Source organism: Nannobrachium achirus, assembly GCF_963921795.1.
Source record: "Nannobrachium achirus genome assembly, chromosome: 11".
In the NCBI taxonomy this organism is placed as follows: Eukaryota; Metazoa; Chordata; class Actinopteri; order Myctophiformes; family Myctophidae; genus Nannobrachium; species Nannobrachium achirus.
This window is the reverse complement of record NC_137820.1, coordinates 23,664,092-23,686,094: the sequence shown is the minus strand read 5'-3', so window position 1 is coordinate 23,686,094 and position 22,003 is coordinate 23,664,092. Positions and strand designations below refer to the sequence as shown.

At 39.7% G+C, this 22,003-nt stretch overlaps 2 protein-coding genes across 2 annotated transcripts in view; both read left to right on the top strand.

Annotated features, from left to right (window-relative positions):
• Window positions 1–2,680: 2,680 nt before the first annotated feature.
• endouc (endonuclease, polyU-specific C) lies at window positions 2,681–6,771 on the top strand (the record flags this gene model as incomplete). Its single annotated transcript, XM_080736141.1, has 8 exons — window positions 2,681–2,796; window positions 2,929–2,985; window positions 3,078–3,177; window positions 3,260–3,371; window positions 3,509–3,630; window positions 4,681–4,793; window positions 5,058–5,208; window positions 6,502–6,771. Exons 1-8 carry the CDS (start codon window positions 2,780–2,782, stop codon window positions 6,769–6,771), a joined length of 942 nt encoding a protein of 313 aa, XP_080592267.1. The 5' UTR covers window positions 2,681–2,779.
• Window positions 6,772–7,790: 1,019 nt separating this feature from the next.
• polr3b (polymerase (RNA) III (DNA directed) polypeptide B) overlaps window positions 7,791–22,003 on the top strand; it is a 39,219-nt gene continuing 25,006 nt past the window's right edge. Inside the window, exons 1-12 of the mRNA XM_080737816.1 lie at window positions 7,791–7,944; window positions 9,614–9,646; window positions 10,218–10,274; window positions 10,363–10,427; window positions 10,536–10,611; window positions 11,226–11,326; window positions 11,617–11,708; window positions 11,964–12,081; window positions 13,402–13,510; window positions 16,224–16,346; window positions 18,744–18,860; window positions 19,442–19,576. Of these exons, the coding sequence (XP_080593942.1) occupies window positions 7,873–7,944; window positions 9,614–9,646; window positions 10,218–10,274; window positions 10,363–10,427; window positions 10,536–10,611; window positions 11,226–11,326; window positions 11,617–11,708; window positions 11,964–12,081; window positions 13,402–13,510; window positions 16,224–16,346; window positions 18,744–18,860; window positions 19,442–19,576 (1,098 nt within the window). The 5' untranslated portion in view covers window positions 7,791–7,872. The remainder of the gene's footprint in view (window positions 7,945–9,613; window positions 9,647–10,217; window positions 10,275–10,362; window positions 10,428–10,535; window positions 10,612–11,225; window positions 11,327–11,616; window positions 11,709–11,963; window positions 12,082–13,401; window positions 13,511–16,223; window positions 16,347–18,743; window positions 18,861–19,441; window positions 19,577–22,003) is intronic.

Sequence of the window (22,003 nt, the reverse complement as noted above, 5' to 3'; positions counted from 1 at the left end):
AATGATTTAACCCATTTAGACCTGAGGCTGACAACGCATAGGTTTAACAGTCTAAAAGAAATTATTTCTTTTTTTCTTATTTATGTATAGCAATGGTGTGCACAGCTATAAGAAAAACAAAGTTGAACAAATATGTTGCTAATTAAATCCAAGGCAGCAACTATCCATTGTGTTGGATTGTTGAATTTCCCTCCTTATCTATAAACACAAAAAAAAAAAAAAAAAAAAGACTCCTCACTTGGCCCAGCGCAGTCTAAAAACTACAAAGAGTGAGCTTACCATGGAACTATCTCATTACATTTTCAAGCGTGTAGAAAAGTCAGACTGGAACACTACCATTCTCCATGTGATCTCTACATTCTTCATATATTACACAATCGCTATAATTAAACAATAATTGTTAACTACTATGTTTTTGACTGTGCCTCGACACAGCATCAACGAGAAAGATCCAGTCTAATCACAAAGTAGATGTATTAGAAATCATTCACTGTAGTAATTATTCTGCTGTAAATAATGCATCCTGAAGATGAACTAGTGAAAGCACCACACATGTTGTGTCTTTGTTCCCTAATACAGCAGATGTCAGTACCAGTGTTGTCAGGACTTCACGCTAAGCTGGACAGGACGAAAGAGGTGATGCTTAATTCTTCGTTTTCAGAAGATGGATTTCTTTATACTTGTTTCTGTGGATTGATCATCAGCATTTTTAGCTGATTTTATTTAGGTTGCAGTAAGACAAGCAATGATATTTTTTTCTAACTCTAGGTGGAGCACCAGGATAGTTGGACATCAGCTCCTTATCCATTACTCGGTCAACTCAAAACTTGACTACAGTAACTCCCTCCTTACTAGCCTCCCAGCATGCTCACTAACACAGGAAGCCTGTTCAGAACCTTCCCTAAAACCCCCAGGACAATGCTCCACACGTCCCAGACTTGTCTCCCTCCTGGCTCACAGACTGTGGAACCAACTCTCCTTTGCAGTCAAAACTGCAGACTCACTCCAAAATTTCCACCGACCTTCACCTCCTAACACTTGACTCCCTGTCCTCCTTCCTGCCACCTTCTGGCTCTATTGATTCTAGCGATTGACCAAGACATGGCTACCATCCAGACAGATCTTGGTCATTCGTTCTTATGTTTTTGTTACTTATGCTTGTTTTTCTTGATAATGTTAAGAATGTAATGTAGATGGCAGGTTATAAACAGATTCTATTTTCATTGTTTACCACATAGTTTCTTTGCATGGATAATTATTTTATAAATTATTTTATTGTTTAGACCGATGCTCCTGTTTACTTGTGATCCTAGTATACTGAGGCACGCCACTACTGTCTCTGCGGTAGTCTACCTTGCTTATTGTAAACTGCTAAATGCCTAAATAGTTGTTGAAGTAATTTATAGTGTTTTAATATTGTCTCATGCACTTGCACAGTGAATACATAGGAACACAATGGAAACAAGCCCTCTGGACCTTTTGTGGTGTTCTTTTAGCGTTTATTAACTGTACCTCTGTACATTTTGTAAGCTGTTTAAACCTTTGGGTCGAGATACCCGCCCTTCATCCTATAGGAGGGTATATTAGTTTCTAACAGAATATCCTTTTAGAGATTGCAACAGTTTAAACTTCCCAACTCAGGAATAAAAGCCTTTTATTGTCTACATTCAATTCTGACAGGAAACATCTGATTTTCCTAACATCAATATTGCTGTATACCGGTATGCCTGGCCTACTCTATTGGTAGCATAAAAACATTTGGTCGTTTCTATAAATATATAATGGCATGAATAGTATGTTAAACCGTGTGTTTGCTCATGCACTTTAAATTATGTATTTCTGATGAGTACAATGGAAACAAATAAGCCAAAATGCAATTATTTATTTTCTTATTTTAATTCATGGTGCTGAGGCCGGCGTGGCATTAATCACCAGAGTAATAGCCGGGGACCCAGTCACCAAAATGGAAGGGGACCTGTGATTTTATGCTGTACTTTTTTATTTCTGTTTATTAGTTTGGTCATAAGGTCTACAGAATGAGAGGCCTGGAAACATCGTGAAAAAAAGTTATGGCCATTTGTATATTCACTGTCCCTTTGACTCCACAAGAAATATAAAAAAAAAGAAAGTCGGCTTTAATTAGCATGTGAGGGGTCAAACTAGGGGTTCTTCATGATTCTGAATCCATTGCAAGCATTTGTTTTGCATGAAAAAAATGTTTTCATGCAGATGTGTCGTACTTTGCTTCATTCATCAAATCAATTTCTGTACATCTACACTTGGCGTTTTAATGGCTGAAATTGTACCCATGCTAGTAAAGCAGGCCTGATTAAAGTATCAGACATGCAAAATTCAACAGAACACAAGAATATATACGTTAAGAAGTTTTGGGGGTGTCCTCCCAAAACCCAGACCCTGGTTGGGGATAGCCTGACACTTCAGTCCGCACATCACCACCCCCTGCTAATCCCAAAACGAAGTGTGTGATTGAGTCGGACGCTAGCAGTCAGGCAAGGTTGGGGAGTTCCATGCCCCCCCTCCCTGCCAAAACGGGGAGGGGGGGAAAAGGAAAAAGAAGGAAAGAAAATCCACATAGGGCTACCGTTGAGCTGCTCTTATGTAATAAACAAACAGGCGTAGCCATTGACATGTTCTCAGATCTGAGCCTCAGTGCAGTTCAGTGATATCATCGCAGGCAGACTACAGTTAAATTTATCGCTTGGATTGACTGAGACATCGTTCCTGAATTTGGAAAAGTGGAAAGTTTGCAAAAGGTGCCATGGCTGCAATGACAAGGTGTGTTTTCATGTTTACTTAACTGGTATACTGTTAAGTGTTTTTACTGGGGCTTGTGTGTGTGTGGTCTGTGTAATATAGCTCTATCACAAAACCTTGTTGATACATATTTTATTTGTGTGTTATTTAAAGGTTCTGCTGTTTCCTTGCCTGGCTCACAGTGTTTTACACTGAACTGGAAGCCTCCAGGTATGTTTTATCTCCAGCCTTGACATTCTTGTATTTTGATTTACAACCAGGATTTCTTAATTCTTACTCTTCCTTTATACAAAATGTTCTAGACCAGCATTAAACCAGGAACTGTCCAATATTTTCAATGAGTTGTGGAGGCTGGATGCCAACCGAATGAAGCCCGGGATAGACTACTCTATCAACGTTCAGGTACATACTGTATATCTTTACAGTTTATTTTTAAAACAAGTTCTGTTTCAGTCAAATAATTGGAAGGCTATTTGAATTGCAGGGTAAAGCTGACTATATCAACCAAGGCAGCCATGATGCACGGGACCATGCTTCACAGCCTCTGTTTTCCAATGTTAATGAAAACAAACTGGCCACCATAACCACTTATTCCCGTGAGTATTCTTATTGCTATTGTTTTTTTTGTTTGTTTCTTTAGAATCATGGCATTATTCACTCTACTATGCCTCTACTACATTCTAATCATCCTACAGTAAGTAGGATCAATGAGTACATGTTTTTTCTTTTGCAGGTTTCATGAAGCTGTTGGATAATTATGAAAGATCCACAGGCGTGGCAGAGCAAGTTACAACAGATGAGGTGACAGAGAACAATCTCTACCTGAATGCTGTCTTAGAGACGGCCGTCATGAAGGTAAATCTGGCATACAGTATTTAGTTTATTTCACTTACAAAACATACAAGCTGAAATGTTTATAATTTATTAAAATGGTGAATGAGACTCATTTATACAATTAAACAAACGTACATACATTTCAATAAGCCATGTACAGCTTAAAATGTGTACTTGTGTATGGACAAATAGACATAAGTGTACACTGTACATATATGTGTATCGGAAGTGGCATCTGGTTAGTCCCTCTCCTTAGCAGTAACAGGTACTGTAGTTACTACAGTACCTGTTACTGCTAAGGAGAGGTACTACAGTGTAGTACACATTGGGAATAGACAATGGCTAAATCTGAGGGGGGAAAGGGAAAAAGAAAAATAATAATTCATACTTAATTTATCGCATAGCCCATTTAATCTGCTGTTCCGCCTCAATGAGGGTCCGTTAACAAAAGTTACATTCCTGTTCCTGTCTTTTTATTTTTTTAAGTTGAAATAGTTTTGGTTTTGCTGTTTTTCTTGGATAGACTGTTCTGAGCAGCTTAACTCCAGGGGGACAGTTGTCTTCCTGTCTGCTAATGTCATTGAATGTCTCTGCCAGTTATGTTGCAAGAAAAAGCAACATTAAATCTCAGGCATCTATGTGGAGTATGGGAATGATCGTCTTTTTGAGGTTTCCCCATGCGTTGAATACATGTACAGCATATTGTACAGTATACACACATTGTATAGAGCAGGGGTTCTCAAACGACTCCATGTTATGAGGGATTTTCTTTGGCGACCCCGTCAAAGCTCCCTAGGTCTAAACAATCATGAAATAAGGGTGAAAAAATGTAAAATAATCACTGCTATGTCTTCAAAACCATTGTTGTGTTCTGAGGAATTTTATCAAGTATTTTCTTTAAATTCCAAAGCCAGATGTTTCAATGGAATGTTTTCAGAGTCATGTTTTGTGATACTGGTCATTAAACTTTGTCTTGTGAAACGCCATTGTGACATTGACTTGAAATTTTGATCTTCTCTTGTTGAAGTTAGTGATGTGCATTGAAGATGATTGTTTTGTTTTGTTTGACAGCGTGCACACCAGTACCTGGTGAGCAAGGGACAGTCCAGCTCTGACTTGAGGCAGTTTAGAAGCCAGCTGTACTTAATCTGGTTTCACCTCTACCGCAGAGAAAGAAATGGACCGTAAGTGTCTTATTAGACACTTTATTACTGGCATCCTTATTTTGAGCATTTTCAGATTTTTTGAAAATAATTTGTAGATTGTCTATTTTAGCTATTTGTTGTATAATGAAGTATCCAAGGCTTAAGTAGTTACAAGGCCGTCACACTAAAGATCTCATACACAGCTGTTTACGTCAAATGAAACAGACACCGATCAAATAAAATGAATCAATGCAAATGTAGATTATTTGAATGTTCTGAATTCTCATCTAATGTATTCTCCAGTATGGATTCCTCTGGATTTGAGCATGTCTTTGTGGGCGAGACTAAATCTGGGAATGAGGTCTTTGGTTTCCACAACTGGGTCCAGTTCTACCTCCAGGAAAAAAACAGGCAATTGGACTACAAAGGCTACAAAGCCGGCCAACAGGACATAGTAAGTAGTACATTTTCATCTTGCAGCAAACATTTCTCTTACAGTACGGTTTCGAATTCAAACATTCTTTGTACAGTATTACACACACACATGAACGTAATATGGAGAGACAACTCCTTCAGTCAGCATTAGTCAGAATGGCCAGATATAACCTTCTACCACTACCTTATACTTTGTGTATTTACATCAATATGGGTATGCAGGCTAGCTCATATTATCAGATCATTTTAGACTATATTCAACACAATATTGATTGGTGTAAAGTAACTTAGTACTTTTACTTAAGTACAGTTTTGAGGTATTTGTACTTTACTTGAGTATTTCCAATTTCCAATACTTTTACTTCTACTCCACTACATTTCAGAGGCAAATATTGTACTTTTACTCCACTACATTTATTTAAAAACTTTAGTTACTAGTTACTTTGCAGATCTAAATTACAATAGTATAAAACATACATAAACCACTTAAGCCTGATTTTATACGGTGGCCATTTGAAAATAGCCGTTCTACAAGCTCACAACGCGTCGCGATGTGATGCGTTGTGAGCTTGTAGATCGGCTATTTTCTAACATTTTGTACTTTTACTTTTGGTACTTATTGATGCCAATACTTTCACACTTTTACTCAAGTACATTTTGAATTCTGGACATTTACTTGTAACGGAGTACATCTGCAGTGCAGTATTGATACTTTTACTTAAGTACAAAATGTTAGTACTTTTTCCACCACTTACTGTATATGTCATGCCCTGCAGCCCCTCTCTTTGATTAATTTCAAGGGTCTTCAACAGGGGGTCTGGGACCCCTAGGGGATCCTCAGTTATTACAGGGGGTCCTCCAAATCTTTGTGTGATAGCTTTTTTTCCTCCTTTTTTATATTAACCACTTGAACCCTAGTGTCCATATTCTGAGAACTTTAGCCAAAAATAGCAGATCTACAAGCTCACAACGCCTCGCAGAGCTTGTAGATCGGCTATTTTCGGCAAAGAGTTTGGTGTAGTGGAGAAAAAGAGCAGACTATAAGTACAGAGTGAAAGGTCAAGTTTATTACGTATTGACGGTCCGTTCAAGTGGTTAAATATATGAAAACACAAATTGACATGAATCCAAAATACACTAATGATTGTGCCGTCAAACAATGAAACTATATGCTATCTATGGATTGTGGTTGTATCTATGGGTCCCTACTTCATCTCTCTGTCTCTCGACTAAGGGGTCCTTGGCCTGAAAATGTTGAAGACTCCTGATTTATTTCATTCAAAGATTCTGCTGTATGTTTTTTCATCCTCAGCCTGATCAAGATGACCATGTCCTGAATCTCCAGTTCAGCTGGTATGGTTTGGTGAAGCCCGTAGGTAGTGCCTTCATCGGGTCCAGCCCAGAGTTTGAGATGGCCCTGTACACCATTGTTTTCCTCATCAACACAGAGAGAACCACCCGCGTGCTGGTGAACATCGATCAATGTCAGATGGAGTTAGTGGTCATCAGGCATGGACGCTCCCTTAACACAGCTTACCCAAAACTCCTCAGCAGCAACAGCAGACATGTCAGGCAGCGTTAAGAGTGAGTGCTGAAACAAAAGGATTGGCAGGCTTTTAAATAATGTTCCTTTGAATATGTTTTGTATTTCAAATACATGTCAATAAATGGACTTCTGATCACTTATGAACATACATAAGCGCTTTTAGCATGCATATCTTTTTACAATGTCTAAACAGCTGTTGTTTAAGAAAATATATTTTGGTCTTTTATTCAATGTCGTCAGTACTGACAATAACCGTAAAAACTCCATAATAAAAAAATATATGTAAAGCATTATAATTATTGTGGTCAAGGGAAAATTGTTTCACATACCATATTCACACATACTTAAAGGTCTGTGTGTGATATCTTTTTGGTTAAAACAAAACTTGTCTTTCTTTTTTTCCCCTTTTTTTTTTTGCCTATGCATAAGAACTAGACTTGATGATTATGATTTCCTGGGAAATGCATGTATTTCAAGCGTATGCAGGCACAAAAATGTTGTGCAAAGCCAAAGTAGAACATAACAGGCCTACAATCTACAGTATCAACTACACTTTATAAGAAGGACTCGAAAATGACTTGTTCTTCTAATGCATCTTGGTCCGTGGAAACTCTGCATAGTACATGACATTTAACTTTATACCCCGTATTAATTCACAAGATGTATCAAAAAAATATTTCCTACTGTAGATTGGAAGTAGTTTTATGAATGTATTACAAAAGTATAGCCTACTGTGCTGTACCTTTTCTATGCAAGCTTCTAATAAAGTATTCAAACAATCAGGTGTGCATCCAATAGCTAATCTGAATGTACAGTGGAGAAGATAGATTAGTATTTCATTTATCTGTCTTCCATTGTCATCCAAGTTATCTGTAGTTGTAGATGATCAACTATAACTACAGATGGCACTCATGCTATATTTCCCTTGAAATGCCACCAGAGCCCACGCTGAATACCACGAAGAACAAGAAGAATTTATGGAACCATGCCTTCTGTGCATTGTTGTGTACACGGAGGTTTCATAATGTAACACCAGAAGGCACGCATGTTGCAGCTACTTCCGGTGCCTGTATAAACATTGGCAAAATGTTCACATTTATACTTATTTGAACAACTGACTGAATAACAGAACCAGCTATGGAATTACTCGGTGACGAGTTTGGGGACATGAGCACCCAGGAACTCGCAGCTCCTGTCAACACGGTTGAGGTAAGTTTATGACGAAAATACTAAATATCAACACGCTACTGCTGACCCAATGACACGGCGTGGTGCTGGCGATGCAGTGATGCAAATAGGTGCAATAACCCAGTGTTTCTCAAACTTTCACATTTCAAGGTCTCCCATTAATTAACTCTGACATTGTACAAATGGAACCAAATGAATGAACCCGTCTCCGTCTTGGTTCATTTGGTTCCATTTATACACTGTCAGAGTTACATACTTGTATGGGTCAATTTAGACCCCCCCCCCATCCTAAAGGAACCCACATAGTTAGTTTGATTCATTGAAGACTTTATTAGAAGTTTGCATAGGAAAAGGTACAGTTTCATGATGGTACAGTTCACTGGTACAAGGTCTACTAAAAGGAGATCCTAGAAAAGACTAAGCTTATTTTCACAGGAAACCATTTAAGTATCTCATATAACATTGAATGACAGACAAATAGAACACTGTACTATGCAGTAGATATAGTCAGTAAAAAAAATGAAAGAACAAAATACAGTAAGTCAATACAAACATTAAGTATATACAAAGATGGGGCAGGGGAGGGTAGGGCTAGGCTGGGTTTGTTTTTACCAGTTGCGAACGGCTGCTGCCTGTAGGTGGTTTTTCAGGGCGATTTTAAAGGATGCTAGTGATCCACACTCCTTTAAGACCTTCGGTAAGGCATTCCACATTGTTGTGGTATAGCAGAAGAACTAGTTTGACCCTTTCTTTGAGTTGACTCTGGGTTGAATGTGATCTGTGGCGCTGCCTCTGGTGTTGTAATTGTGGACATCCTTAACGTTCGTGGAATCCACTTTGAGAAACACTTTTTCTCAAATCCACTTTGAGAAATAACTATTTCTCAGTGTGAAATGTTATCAGCTCAGTGTTCATCTTCTCTTTACATGTTGATTTTCTTTAGAGAGCAGCATTTGGACACAGGCAAGCAAGCACACCAAAAGAGCCCTTATTTATTGATTGATTGAAGTATTTATTAGGAGTTTGCACAGGGAAAGTTACAGTTTCATGACAGTAGAGTTCACTGGTACATGGTCAACTAAAAAGGAAACTCTGGTAAGCCTTGCGGCTTATTTCCATTGAGATCCTTCTCTTTGACTCATACATTGAATGACAGACAGATCACAGTACTATGCAGTAGATATAATAAGAAAAACAGTCATAAACAAAAACAACAATGAAAAAGGTATTTACAAAGAAGGGTCAGGGCCCTCCCCCTGACCCTTCTTTGTAAATGTAAGGTTAGGCTAGCTAGGTTTACTGTTACTGTCAAGTTCTAGGATCTCCTTTTAGTAGACCTTGTACCAGTGAACTGTACCGTCATGAAACTGTACTTTGTCCTTTGCAAACTTCTTCTAATAAAGTCTTCAATCAATCAATCAAAAAGTTGAGGTTGAATTGGCCCATATAGTTTTTGGAATCCAGTATTTTATAAACATCAAACTTGTTTTCCTCGTTCTGTTATTGCTAACAACTCCCAGCCCTATTAGGTGGTGGTTGTTTTTGTCACTTTAATTATTTTTTATTTTATCCTACATATATAACCCCAAATAAACTCAAATTGCTCTCCAATTCTTGTGTCAAAACAATCATTCAGAGCAGAGTTTTGCTTAGTTCTAACCATGTCTTTGTGGGCTTTTCTTTTGGACAGGAAAAATGGAAACTGTTGCCTGCGTTCTTGAAGGTAACGGTGCATTTGACCGCTAACGTCTGCTTCACATCCATCAAGATTCATTTATAACAAGGGTCTTCAACAGGGGGTCCAGGACCCCTAGGGGGACCTCAGAGTTACTATAGGGGATCCTCCAAATCATTGTGATAGAAACCTTTTTCTTCTTTTTTATAGTAACCACTTGAACCCTAGTGTCCTTAACTTTAACCAAAAATAGCTGATCTACAAGCTCACAACGCCTCGCCACGTGAGGCGTTGTGAGAGCTTGTAGATCGGCTAGTTTTGGCAAAGAGCTTTGGTGTAGAGGGGAAAAAGAGCTGACTAATTACAGAGTGAACGGTCAAGTTTATTAACTATTGACAGTTCAAGTGGTTAAATATCTGACAACACAAATTTACATGCAACCAAAATACACTGATGATTGTGCTGTCAAACAATAAAACAATATGGAATCTATGAAAAGGTAGTGGGGTCCCTGCTTCATCTCTCAACTAAGGGGTCCTTGGCCTGAAAACGTTGAAGACCCCTGATTTATAATATCATGTCACACAGTTTTACCCACACAACTCTTTGTTTTTGTCAGGTGAAAGGATTGGTAAAGCAGCACATTGACTCATTCAACTACTTCATCAATGTGGAGGTAAACTAGGATTATGTTGTGATATTGTGAAAGGTTGAAAGCTGAACCAATTGAGTCTTCATGTAAATGCAAACTTGATCCTCTGTAGATAAAGAAGATCATGAAGGCCAATGAAAAGATCACAAGCGATGCAGATCCGATGTGGTACCTCAAGTAAGTGCAAGTCCTTACTCCTACCAGCTACAACTCTTCACCCAAAGATACCCTTCATTTTCTCTTGTGCTGCACAAGTTCAAACCAACCGAATGACTTTCTTTGCAGATACCTTAACATCTATGTTGGCATGCCTGACGTTGAAGAGAGCTTCAATGTGACCAGACCTGTCTCTCCTCATGAGGTAGGCCGAGCTTCTTGTTGTTGGGGACAATAACATTTTCACCTGGGCTCAGCTGTGATTGGCTGTTCACGAACCCTAGTGTCCCCATTCCGAGGCCAAACATTCACCTAAAATAGGAAATATTTGGCGTAGCGGAAAAACACGTGGATCTACAGTGTCGTTTTGGTGAAATGTTATTTTAATAACATCACGCGGTCAGTGTTGTATTGGAGAACCGCTATTTTAATGACATCACGCGCACGTCGCTTAACACCTACACTACAGGAGTTAGCAGGTCAGATAATGGTCTATTGATATACATCCAGGTTTGTTAATTTGTTAAATCACCCGGTGTAACACTACAGCTCTTGTAAACGTTGCGAGTTATGAACTTAAGGGTAGTTTTTAGCCGATGCGTGCACATGCTCCTGCTCGTAAAGATACAGGACGGTGTGACACGACCAATACATTATTGGATCTAGTATAGACCTCCCTGGGTATATAGGATCTAAGTGGTTAAATACAATAATAAACACTTTATGTATTCATATCTTTTAACTATTCTCTTCCCTTGTAAATGTGGAATGTATATTACTGTTATGTACTGTACATGTGATGCCTATTGTTCCCTCCAGTGCCGTCTTAGAGATATGACGTACTCTGCACCTATCACAGTGGACATAGAGTACACTCGAGGCAGCCAGAGAATCATCCGTAATGCCCTCCCCATCGGAAGGTATTACGCCTAATATCCATCTGTGCTACAATTTGAGATGTTTGTTTGAGAAAGCGTCAGCATTTATCCATCTCAACAGAACATCCCTACAATTTTCAATTTAGATATTGTCTTCTTATTGTAATATACTTCCACTGCTTGTTTTTGTAATTCACTATGAAATTATTCCCATTACATTTATTAACCTTTCTTCTTTTTTATTGTAATGTTGTATTGAAGACAATACTACTAGTACTGTAAGTGTTTTCATTATTTTATTTTAACGTTATTTGTTATTATATTTTACCCAGGATGCCAATCATGCTGCGCAGTTCTAACTGTGTCCTGACAGGAAAGACTCCCATGGAGTTTTCTAAACTCAATGAATGTCCTCTTGATCCAGGTATTGAAACTATTTTGTTTACATAAAACATTTGGCGATTTATTGTAAGATGGGTTCCAACCTTTCAACCTCAACTTGACATGCCTATTTTGGGCATATTATTTAAAATGTAGAAAATCGCACTGCTAGACGACTTGTTGTGAGTTTGTAGATGTGCTATTTTCTCTATTCGTCGAATGACAAAGTACAGTATATAGGGCTTAAGTTGTGTTAAGTGTATCATTTAAATTGTGCTGTCCTATCTTTACTTAACAGGGGGTTATTTCATTGTGAAGGGACAGGAGAAGGTAATTCTGATCCAAGAACAGCTGTCCAAGAATCGTATCATTGTAGAGCAGGACAGGAAGGGTGCAGTGGGAGCCTCTGTCACCAGGTACTGTCACATGAGCCCCAGTTCCATTTAATGACAATGACTGAAAGTTGTACTTTTGTAACCACTTGAACCCAAAAAATAGCCGGTTGCCATGAGTTTGGAAATTGTAACTCAAGTCCATTTATCTATGACTATAGCTGATATTTTGTGGTTAAAACAAAACATTGTTTTTTTTTGCTCACATGCCCACACTAGTACTCATTGCTATAGACCAGTGTTTGTTCAGTTATGGGGCCTCCTCATCTCTCCAGCTCTTTTATAAACAGAAAATACATTTTCAGGTGGTTTGCAAAATGTCAGCCAGTCAGCAAAGAGAGTACCCATTTATCAGCTTCAATATTATATTGTTCTTACTTCCAGTTTTGTCTGCTCATTTCTTTTTTGTCATCACCTCCAATCTCACTTGTTTAATCTGTATCCTGTCTGAGTTCTCGATCCTGATTGGATAACATTTATATCCAGACCTGAAAAATGTAATGAAGAGCTGGAGAGACATGGAGACTCCTGTTACTGAACAAACACTCTATAGACCTTTTTCCAGAGCGTTGCCATGTAGCTGCGGTGTCGGCGCACAGCCGCACACACACACACACACAGGTTCTACTTGACACCGCAGTTATGGTTGCTGCTCTGAGAAATCGGTCTATAGCAATGAGGACAATCAGAATATAGAACTATTTAACACTTATTTTAACCAAAGAAAATCACTTGCCCTAAGTGGTTAAAATTACAGCAGTAGTCGGGACGTGATTGAAATCTCTTGAATTTGTCGTGTTCAGTCATTCTCAGCTTTCCTAATTTTATAATCATAAGGCTGTTAACTGTCAGATGCTCAGTAGTCTCGCGTAGCCAGACAACTATTCCACAATCTCCGAATGCTATATAGAGTCTGGAACGGCAGCTCCCAAACGGCGAGTAACTGAAGTAGCCGCTGCTGCACTGAACTGTAGTCCCACTGGAAACATAACGGAAGCACACTCGCACAGACAGAGTCATTCGAGCAGCATATTCTTGTTATGGGTGTATAGTTTAAGAAAACATTTGAACACATCATGGAAGTAACACCAACAACACCAGAAAAAGACGAAATAATGCCCCAAAAGTTTTTGAAAGGAGACATAACGCTTCCAGTAGGCATGTTATTGCCACTGCACCAAGGGAGCGGTTGCGTCACATCCTCTCTATCTCGCACTCATAGTTTCTATTTCCGTTTGCCAGACTGTATGCCGGGAGCATTTACAAATCGCGTTAGGCAACAGTCTGGCCACGCAAGACTAGTTGCTCAGTGGATGTTGCAGCAACGTTGTCATCTCATTCCAGCTCCACTCATGAGAAGAAGAGTAGGACTAACATCATTGTGAAGCAGGGTCGCTTTTACCTGAGACACAACACCCTGTCAGAAGATGCTCCCATTGCTATTATATTCAAGGTAAGAGAAGTCTTCTCCATGATATGAGTAGACAATGGATGCTGCATTAAGCAATCTGTCCAGTAGGGGGTGCTATAAGACTACATATGTGTACTACTATTATCCAGTAGTATTACCTATGGCTATTTCTGCTACTTTTGTCTTGTATTTTTACAATTTATTGAATATTTCTCAAATACAGACGTCTTACAGAGGGAAGAAGCAATGAAATATCAAAAGAAATAAGAAATCCAAGGATTATTACTACTTTTAATAATAAGGAATTAAGTTTTGGGTAGTTCTCCTTTGCCACATCTAAAGCCATGTATAGTTAGGGATTTTTTTTGCCTCCACATTTTATGAAAGTTTCAGTGTCTCTTAATTCTACACTGTTATTCATAATTGTATATAAAATGTTTACATACTGTGCATAAACACCATGAAGGTTCAGTTGTGTCACCCTTATGAAAATGTCAATTAGCCGACTGTTTTCGCCAGCTCTCATTCTTCTGTTTGACTGCGTTGTCCAAACATGTCAACAGTGTGTGTGTAATGTTATTGTGCTGAATTGGTCACCCGTGACCATCAGGCACATTTGCCTGGCCCGATTTGTTTGCCCCGCACTCGTGTGTCTGGGGTGAGTTGCTCCTGACTCTCCCCGTGGTCTGCACAGCTCCCAGGTCAGTCCTGGATGCTTTGTGGGACCGTCACATCGGTTCCCACAGCCCCACATTTCCATAAGCAAATGTCAGACAACCTCCTGACTCCTGCCTCACCTTTTCCTCCATACGCACGCACGCGCGCGCACACACACACACACACACACACACACACACACACACACACACACACACACACACACACACACACACACACACACACCGTTGTTTTACTATACTTGTGAGGACAGCCATTTCAAAAGCACCATTGCTGTTAACCTTAACTCTAAATACACTTAGTTGCACACCGGTGTCGTGCACCAGGGGTCTTCAACGTTTTCAGGCCAGGGACCCTTTAGCTGAGACAGATAAAGCAGGGACCCCCACTATGTACTGTATAAAATTGTGTTGCAGATAAAAGAATGTTCATAGATTTCTTAGACGGCGTAGACTTGACAGCACTATCATCATTGTAGGTTGTTGGTTTAATGTGGATTTTTAGACATTGAACGACTTGAACAGTCAATACTTAGTCTGCTCTTCTTTTCCCTATACACAAAACCTACCTACGATCTACAAGCGAGGCGTTGTGAGCTTGTAGATATTCTTGGCTAAATGTTCCACACAGAAGAGGGATACTAGGGTTCAAGTGGTTAATGTAGAAAAAATAAAGTTCTTATCACACAAAGATTTGGAGGACCGCCTATAGTAACTCTGAGGACCCCCTAGGGGTCCCGGACCCCTGTTGAAGACCCCTGTTGTACACTGAAAACAGCCGATCTACAAGTTTAAAACGTATCGCTACGGCTGCTCAACGTGTTGTGAGCTTTTGAACTGTTCTTTTTGGCGTGAGACACGGCACTTAACCAACTCCAACCAAATTATTTCTTTTTGATTGATTCAATGCTTTATTAGCAGTTTCCGAAACTTTGCATAGGAAAAGCACAGGGCCGTACAGTTCAGATACAAGGTCTACTAATAGGATTTTAAACCAGGAAAGCACTATGGCTTGTTTATATCAGGGTCCTTTGTACTCATTTCAGTTCTAACCCTAACTTTTAAATGCCTAACTTCTGAATGCCTAACCCAGCCTGTATATTTTCCTAATTGTAAGCCTAACGCTAAAAACTATTTGTATAGGAAAATTATCCTCACTATGTCTATTTCTCAAATTCTTCTATACTTGGCCCTCACAAGTAATTAAGCAAAGTAAGTACATGTGTGTGTGTGTGTGCACACACACACGCAAGCACACACACACACGCAAGCGCGCGCACGCGCACACACACACACACACACACACACACACACACACACACACACACACACACACACACACACACACACACACACACACACACACACACACACACACACCTGCTATACCATTAACATGTGGAATGCCCTACCACAAGCCCTAACCTCCTTCAAAATCAGTCTGAAAAGTCACCTTTACAGACGGCTGCTACTCGAAACTTGAAAATAGAATAAGCCCATACTCACCTCCCCTTTTCCACTGTAAATATCTGCTTCTTCTGATAATTTTATTTGCCTTTTCTTATTTATTTCGTTGTGCTTTTATAATTGATGTTATCCTATGCATAGTACTGTGTTCTATCCGTCTGTCTTTCAATGTTATATGAGATACATAAAGTGGTTCCTGTGTAAATAAGCCGAAAAGCCTACTAGGATCTCCTTTTAGTTGACCGTGTATCAGTGATTTGTACTGTCATGAAACTACTGTCTTTTTCCTATGCAGCCTTCTAATAACGTCATCAATCAAACACACACACACACACACACACACACACACACACACACACACACACACACCACACATCAGCTTGTACTTTCTTCTGGATGTTCGCATGCATCTTTGTTCTGTTTGTTCAAAATAAGAAGATGGAACCCCTCAACACCACAGAACAACTGCTCTGTTCATGTCAGTTTCTTAATCTCTAATTGTTAGAGTTGTGTGATCATAAAATTAACTCCACACGTCATCTCCGTCTATAGCCTGTTGTTCCTCTTCATCCATTTCTCACATATCTCATATATACGTATATTGTACACAGGGCATGGGCGTGGAGAGTGACCAAGAGATAGTGCAGATGATTGGAACAGAGGATCACGTCATGTCCAACTTCTCCCCTAGCCTGGAAGAATGCCAGAAGGCACAGATCTTCACCCAGACTCAGGTACCCTCAAACTCCACACCTGCCCTGCACTCTGTAACTGTCATTTTTGTATTTAATAAAAAAAAAAAGAAGCAAATCTTCTAAACCTTTTAAAAAAACCTTTACAAAATGTTCACAAATGGCGAAAATACCTGATCTACCAGCTCACAATGCATTGTATCGATTATTTTCTCAATTCATCATACCAAATATACTGTAGTGCCTAAGTGATTTTTTTGTTGTCCTCTGTCTTAAATTACCATGAACACAAGCAAGTTTGTTAACATGCATCATGCTAACACAGATGCATTGATGAGGGACATTTTTGCACCCTAGCAACCAGTGTTTCTGAAGCTCACACTCCACAGGTTTGATGGAATTGACACCACACACACACACACACACACACACACACACACACACACACACACACACACACACACACACACACACTCATTTAGCCACTTGATAGTTCATCGTACAACAGATAGCAATTAACTTGTTGCGTCGCAATGTGCGTTGTTATGTCCTGTGAGCTTGTTGAACTATACTATTTAAGTTATTTTTGATAAATGTGGGAGAAAGAAATGTAAACATTTTACACAAAAGCAGTTTGCCAGGGTTAATGTGTTAAATATAATTATATCAACCAAGTTAAGCACCACAGCTTGGCCAACATGGATTTACCTACAGTATATTCAGATTTTTACTTTTCAGATTTATTTTGTTAAGTATAAAAATTATGGACTTTTTTTTTAACATGGTGGTCATGTGAATGATTTATTCACCATATTTAAATGTTGCGCAGAGCGCAGGGTGGGTGGTCTCATAGAAAGTGTTGAGTCTGATTAACCTTTGACCTTGCCTCTAGTTCAGTCGTGCAGTCCTGTGTATTTCGTTGCCTCAGGTGTTTATGTGTGTGGGCGGGTGTGTTTGCGTGTGCACACGTGCACGCTGCTGTAGACTATAAAGGATGAAGCTTCCAAGGTCACTGGCTTTGTAATTCATATGACCTCCCGTAACACTGATCCTACATGCATTTATGTGCTGCTGTTCTTGAAGGAAAGAAAAAGACTCCCTTTAGAACAACGTTATCATCGAATGCATTAGATAGATAGATAGATAGATTCATTATCCCAAGGTAAATCAGTCGCCCGGAGGCAGCACAGCAGTTTAAGGATATTTACAAAGTTACAGAGAAGTATGAAAAGAAAATGTTTTAACAGTGTACAGTAAAGAGCAAGGTACACCAAAGAAAAGGAACGAAGAATATATACATGAAGTGTCAAAAACTGTCAACGCTCATAAGTGTAACAGCCATACTTAAAAAAGTAAATAGCACAACTATCAATACAGTGCCAAACAAATGTGTCCATAACAGTCAATGCTAGTCAGTGCTACAAGTATCTCACCGCCATGTCAAACACAAGCAAAATACTCAATACTACTAACACAACCTAATAGTGCAGAGCCAAACTAAAAAGTGTCTTCATGGCATATGTTTTAAAGGCCATTTTCTTCAAGGGTTATTTGATAATGAGCCATTTTCGTTGCTCTTTATGCTTAATTTATATTCTGTATTATGGGTATCGCTCACCGAATATCTACAAGCTCAAAACGCATCACCATATTGAGCTTGCTGATCTGCTATTTTTGGCAAGGAACACTGTCATCAAGTATAAATCAGGCTTTATATTAGTGCTTGATTTGATTCCAGTACAGCAGTGTTTATTGTCCACTGTATATTTGACTTCAACAGGGTCTCCGAGACCTGTAGGGGGTCCTCAGAGTTACTACAGGGGGTCCTCCAAATCTTTGTGATAGAAACTTATTTTTCCTCCTTTTTTATATCAACCACTTGAACCCTAGCGTCCATATTCAAAGAACTTTAGCCAAAAATAGCAGATCTTCAAGCTCACAACGCCTCGCAGTGGGGCATGCGTACACATGGCGGGCATGCGTACAAGTGGCTAAATATGTCTTTTTAGACACAATAAGCCAGCCGTTTCTTTGTTGCTATTTACAGTAACACTTCTAGCCCCCATAAGTCACATCCAACCATGAAAGGTTGCATTGTATCTTGGGAATGAGCTTATTCTGTGTAAAATGACATATTTATCCACTTGTACACATGCCCCCAACCACTGAAATAAGAATCTCTAAAACAATAGAAAGAAGTAAATGAAATAATTTTAACACTCATCTTTTATATTCTTTAATTACAATCTAAAATATGAACCCTTGTTGTAAAAAACTAAAGTTATCCTTTAAGTATCACAAATTGACATGAAGTATATATACAGTATATGGTATCTGTTGTGGGGGTCCCTGCTTCATCTTTCTCTCGACTAAGGGGTCCTTGGCCTGAGAACGTTGAAGACCCCTGTCTTATACGCAACTGAACTGACTGTTTCTCAGGCTCTGAAATACCTTGGGAATAAAGTGCGGAGACAACGCATGTGGGGAGGGCCCAAGAAGACCAAGATGGAAGAGGCGAGAGAGCTTTTAGCTCAACTCATCCTCACACACGTACCTGTAAGTGATAACACACACACACACACACACACACACACACGCGCACGTGCGGTGCACAATAGGGCATTCACCGAATATTCGAATATCAAAGTCACTATTCGACTTTGTTCACCGAAGTCGAATATTCGCTTATTATTATTTTTATTTTTTTTGTCTTTAAACATATATATATTTCTTCATGAAGATTGGCTTGATAGGAAGTCATAAGAACCCTGACAAGCACTTGGAATTCTAGGTATTACTTTTAATGTGACTCGGTTCTGCAGATAAATATTGTGAAAATAGCAGATCTACATGCTCACAACGCCTTGCAGCGCGAGGCGTTGTGAGCATGCAGATCTGCTATTTTCACAATGTTTGCCTCTTGCTTACTTAATATTTGACAGTTTGGTCAGTTTGGCCAGTCCTGTCGAATATTCGACTATTCGAATACTTTGAGGTCGAATAATTTGAATACTAAAAATCACTATTCGTGAATGCCCTAGTGCACAACAATTATGTCGACGATGAAAGTCCAAGCTTCATCTCACTGTGCCATTTGTTCAAGTCTCTTTACATTATACCACCTGTTGTGACCTCAGGTTAAAGAGTTTAACTTCCGAGCCAAGTGCATCTACCTGGCTGTGATGGTGCGAAGGGTCATCCTCGCCCAAGGAGACAACAAGGTGGATGACAGAGACTACTACGGAAACAAACGTCTGGAGCTGGCTGGACAGGTAAACCCTCAGCTTTCTGACCAGAATCTCAAGATCTTCCATCTTCCATTGGCCACTGGTCTATCGAATTGAGCCGAATGCCAAAGAACGTAAAAAGAATAGTGTAGATCAGCTCATCGCCATCATACAACAAAGTATAAAATGGGACTTAGAGGACGTCAACCTATCTTCATCTAACTAGTCCCAGTGTTGGGAAAGTTCACTTTCAAAATGAACTAGTTCAAGTTCAAGTTCAAAACTTCTAAAATTAACTAGTTCATTTCATAGTTCATAATTCTACATTTTGAACTAGAAGCAGTGCTCTTCCGAGCACAGGTCTCCACCAGCTAAGGTAGGTCCTGGTGGCGGTAAATGTGAAAAGGGTGCCATGTCTTCTTTGGCCTTTAACAGCAATGTGACCCTGCATAATTTGAGGCATTTTGTTCCAAAAATGTGTTTGGAAAAAGCCGACCTGCTGGTGGCGCTATAACAGGCCAATTTGAAAAGGGTGGCATTTGTTCCTTGACCTAGTGGGAATGTGCGTGCAGAACTTCTCTGTAATCACAAGCTACGTTCAATATTTAAGTGATTTTGTCCAAAATGGACCAATCCTGCAAACTTTGGAAGCCAATGTTAGCCAATTAGGATGGAATATGAAATATCGGACAGATCTGTCTTGATCACATGACTATAGAGATACTGTATACTGATTTACATGATTTTTGGATAAAATCTCAAGGAATAATAGGAAAAAAAGTGTTTTACATAAGTCGGCCTCCAGGTAGCGCTATAAAAGGCAGATATGAAAAAAGCAGGGCAAAGGTTTTTCCTTGGCCTCTAGAGAGTGCACATACAAAGTTGTACACTGATCAGTGGAGTTATAGGTAAAAACACAAATCGCCTGTTATAGCGCCACCATGAGGCCGATTTGAAAACATTTAAGTGGCATTTATTCCTCTGCCTATTGGGAATGTGCATGCACAATTTTACCAAAATCGCATACTGCGTTCATGATTTCAGGCATTTTATTCAAAACTGACCAATCCTGCTAACTTTGGAAGCCAGTTTTAGCCAATCAGGATGGAATATGGACAATCGGACAGATCCATGTCGATCACATGACTGTAGAGACAATGTCTACCGATTTGCGTGATTTTTGGACAAAATATGTAGGAGTACTGGCAATAGTTAGTTTTGCAAACAACGGCCTCCTGGTGGCGCTAGAACAGGGCCATGTGAAAAATGTGGGGCAGAGGTTCTGAATTAGTATCCAGGGAGTGTGTGTGCACAGTTTGGCAGCGACCGGGCCGGAGATTAGCTGGTAACGGACGGACACACGGACGGACGCACGCACGCACGGACGGACGGACGGACGGACGGACGGACGGACGGACGGACGGAGGGCAAAACATACTCTCCCCCATGCCTTCGGCTGGTGGAGACAACTAAAGTTCATGGTTGCCCAAAATGAACTAACTTAGTTCTTTTTAGTTCTTTTTTTTAACCATAATATTTTTATACTTTTGGCTATTCAAAAAAAAAAAAAAAAATTTGCTGCAAGCTATTATTTGTCAAAATCATTGACACAGCCCATATAGAACCACACACAGCAATAATTTCATCCAACTTAACATTGAGGTGCCCACACTATTTAGGTGCCCAGTGCCCAGTCTTCCTGCACCCTTATTGTGAAGGGCTGAAGGCAGAAGTTTCTAAACGTCGCGCACAGCATGTTTCCACGTTGGTTAAAATAGCTGATCTACAAGCTCACGTTGTCTCGTGGATGCGGCGCGTTGTGAGCTTGCAGATCACCTATTTTCGCTGTGTAACACGCATACGACAAAGTATAGTCAGGCTTTACTTGCGAGTTGCGACTGCAAGACCTAACAAGGAGGAAATTCAGCTGCAGCACCGCATATCAACGTTCGCGAGGAGCTGCGTGCAGTGCATGCTATTGGAGCATGTGAATGAAAAAGAGACGAGAGGACAGACGACCGCGGAGGCGCGGACCGCTGCATGAACGGCCGACGAACGCCATTCACGGGCGTCAGAATGAACGCGTTCGACAATATCGTTCATCAAGCGAAAACAAAGAACGTTCAGTTCACGTTCGCCCAAAATATAAACATGTTTATGAACGATCGTTCATTGAACGCGTTCGGGTACAACACTGACTAGTCCTTACTAATGTTGATGAAAATATATTACAATTTTTGTCTACTCTGTCTGTGTCTCAGAGGAGGGCTGTGGACAGTTCAGAAACTCGCCTACCAGTGACGACATCGATGTGGAATCCAACCTAATAGAAACTGCAGGCTTTCTAATCCTGGAAAGTTAGAGTGCTAATATGGAAGCCATTGTTCTCGTGTTCATAAAATATTTAATAGAGACATCTTTTTTGAGAAAAATGAAAAAAAGACCAACGATGATCATGTTGTAGGTGGTTTT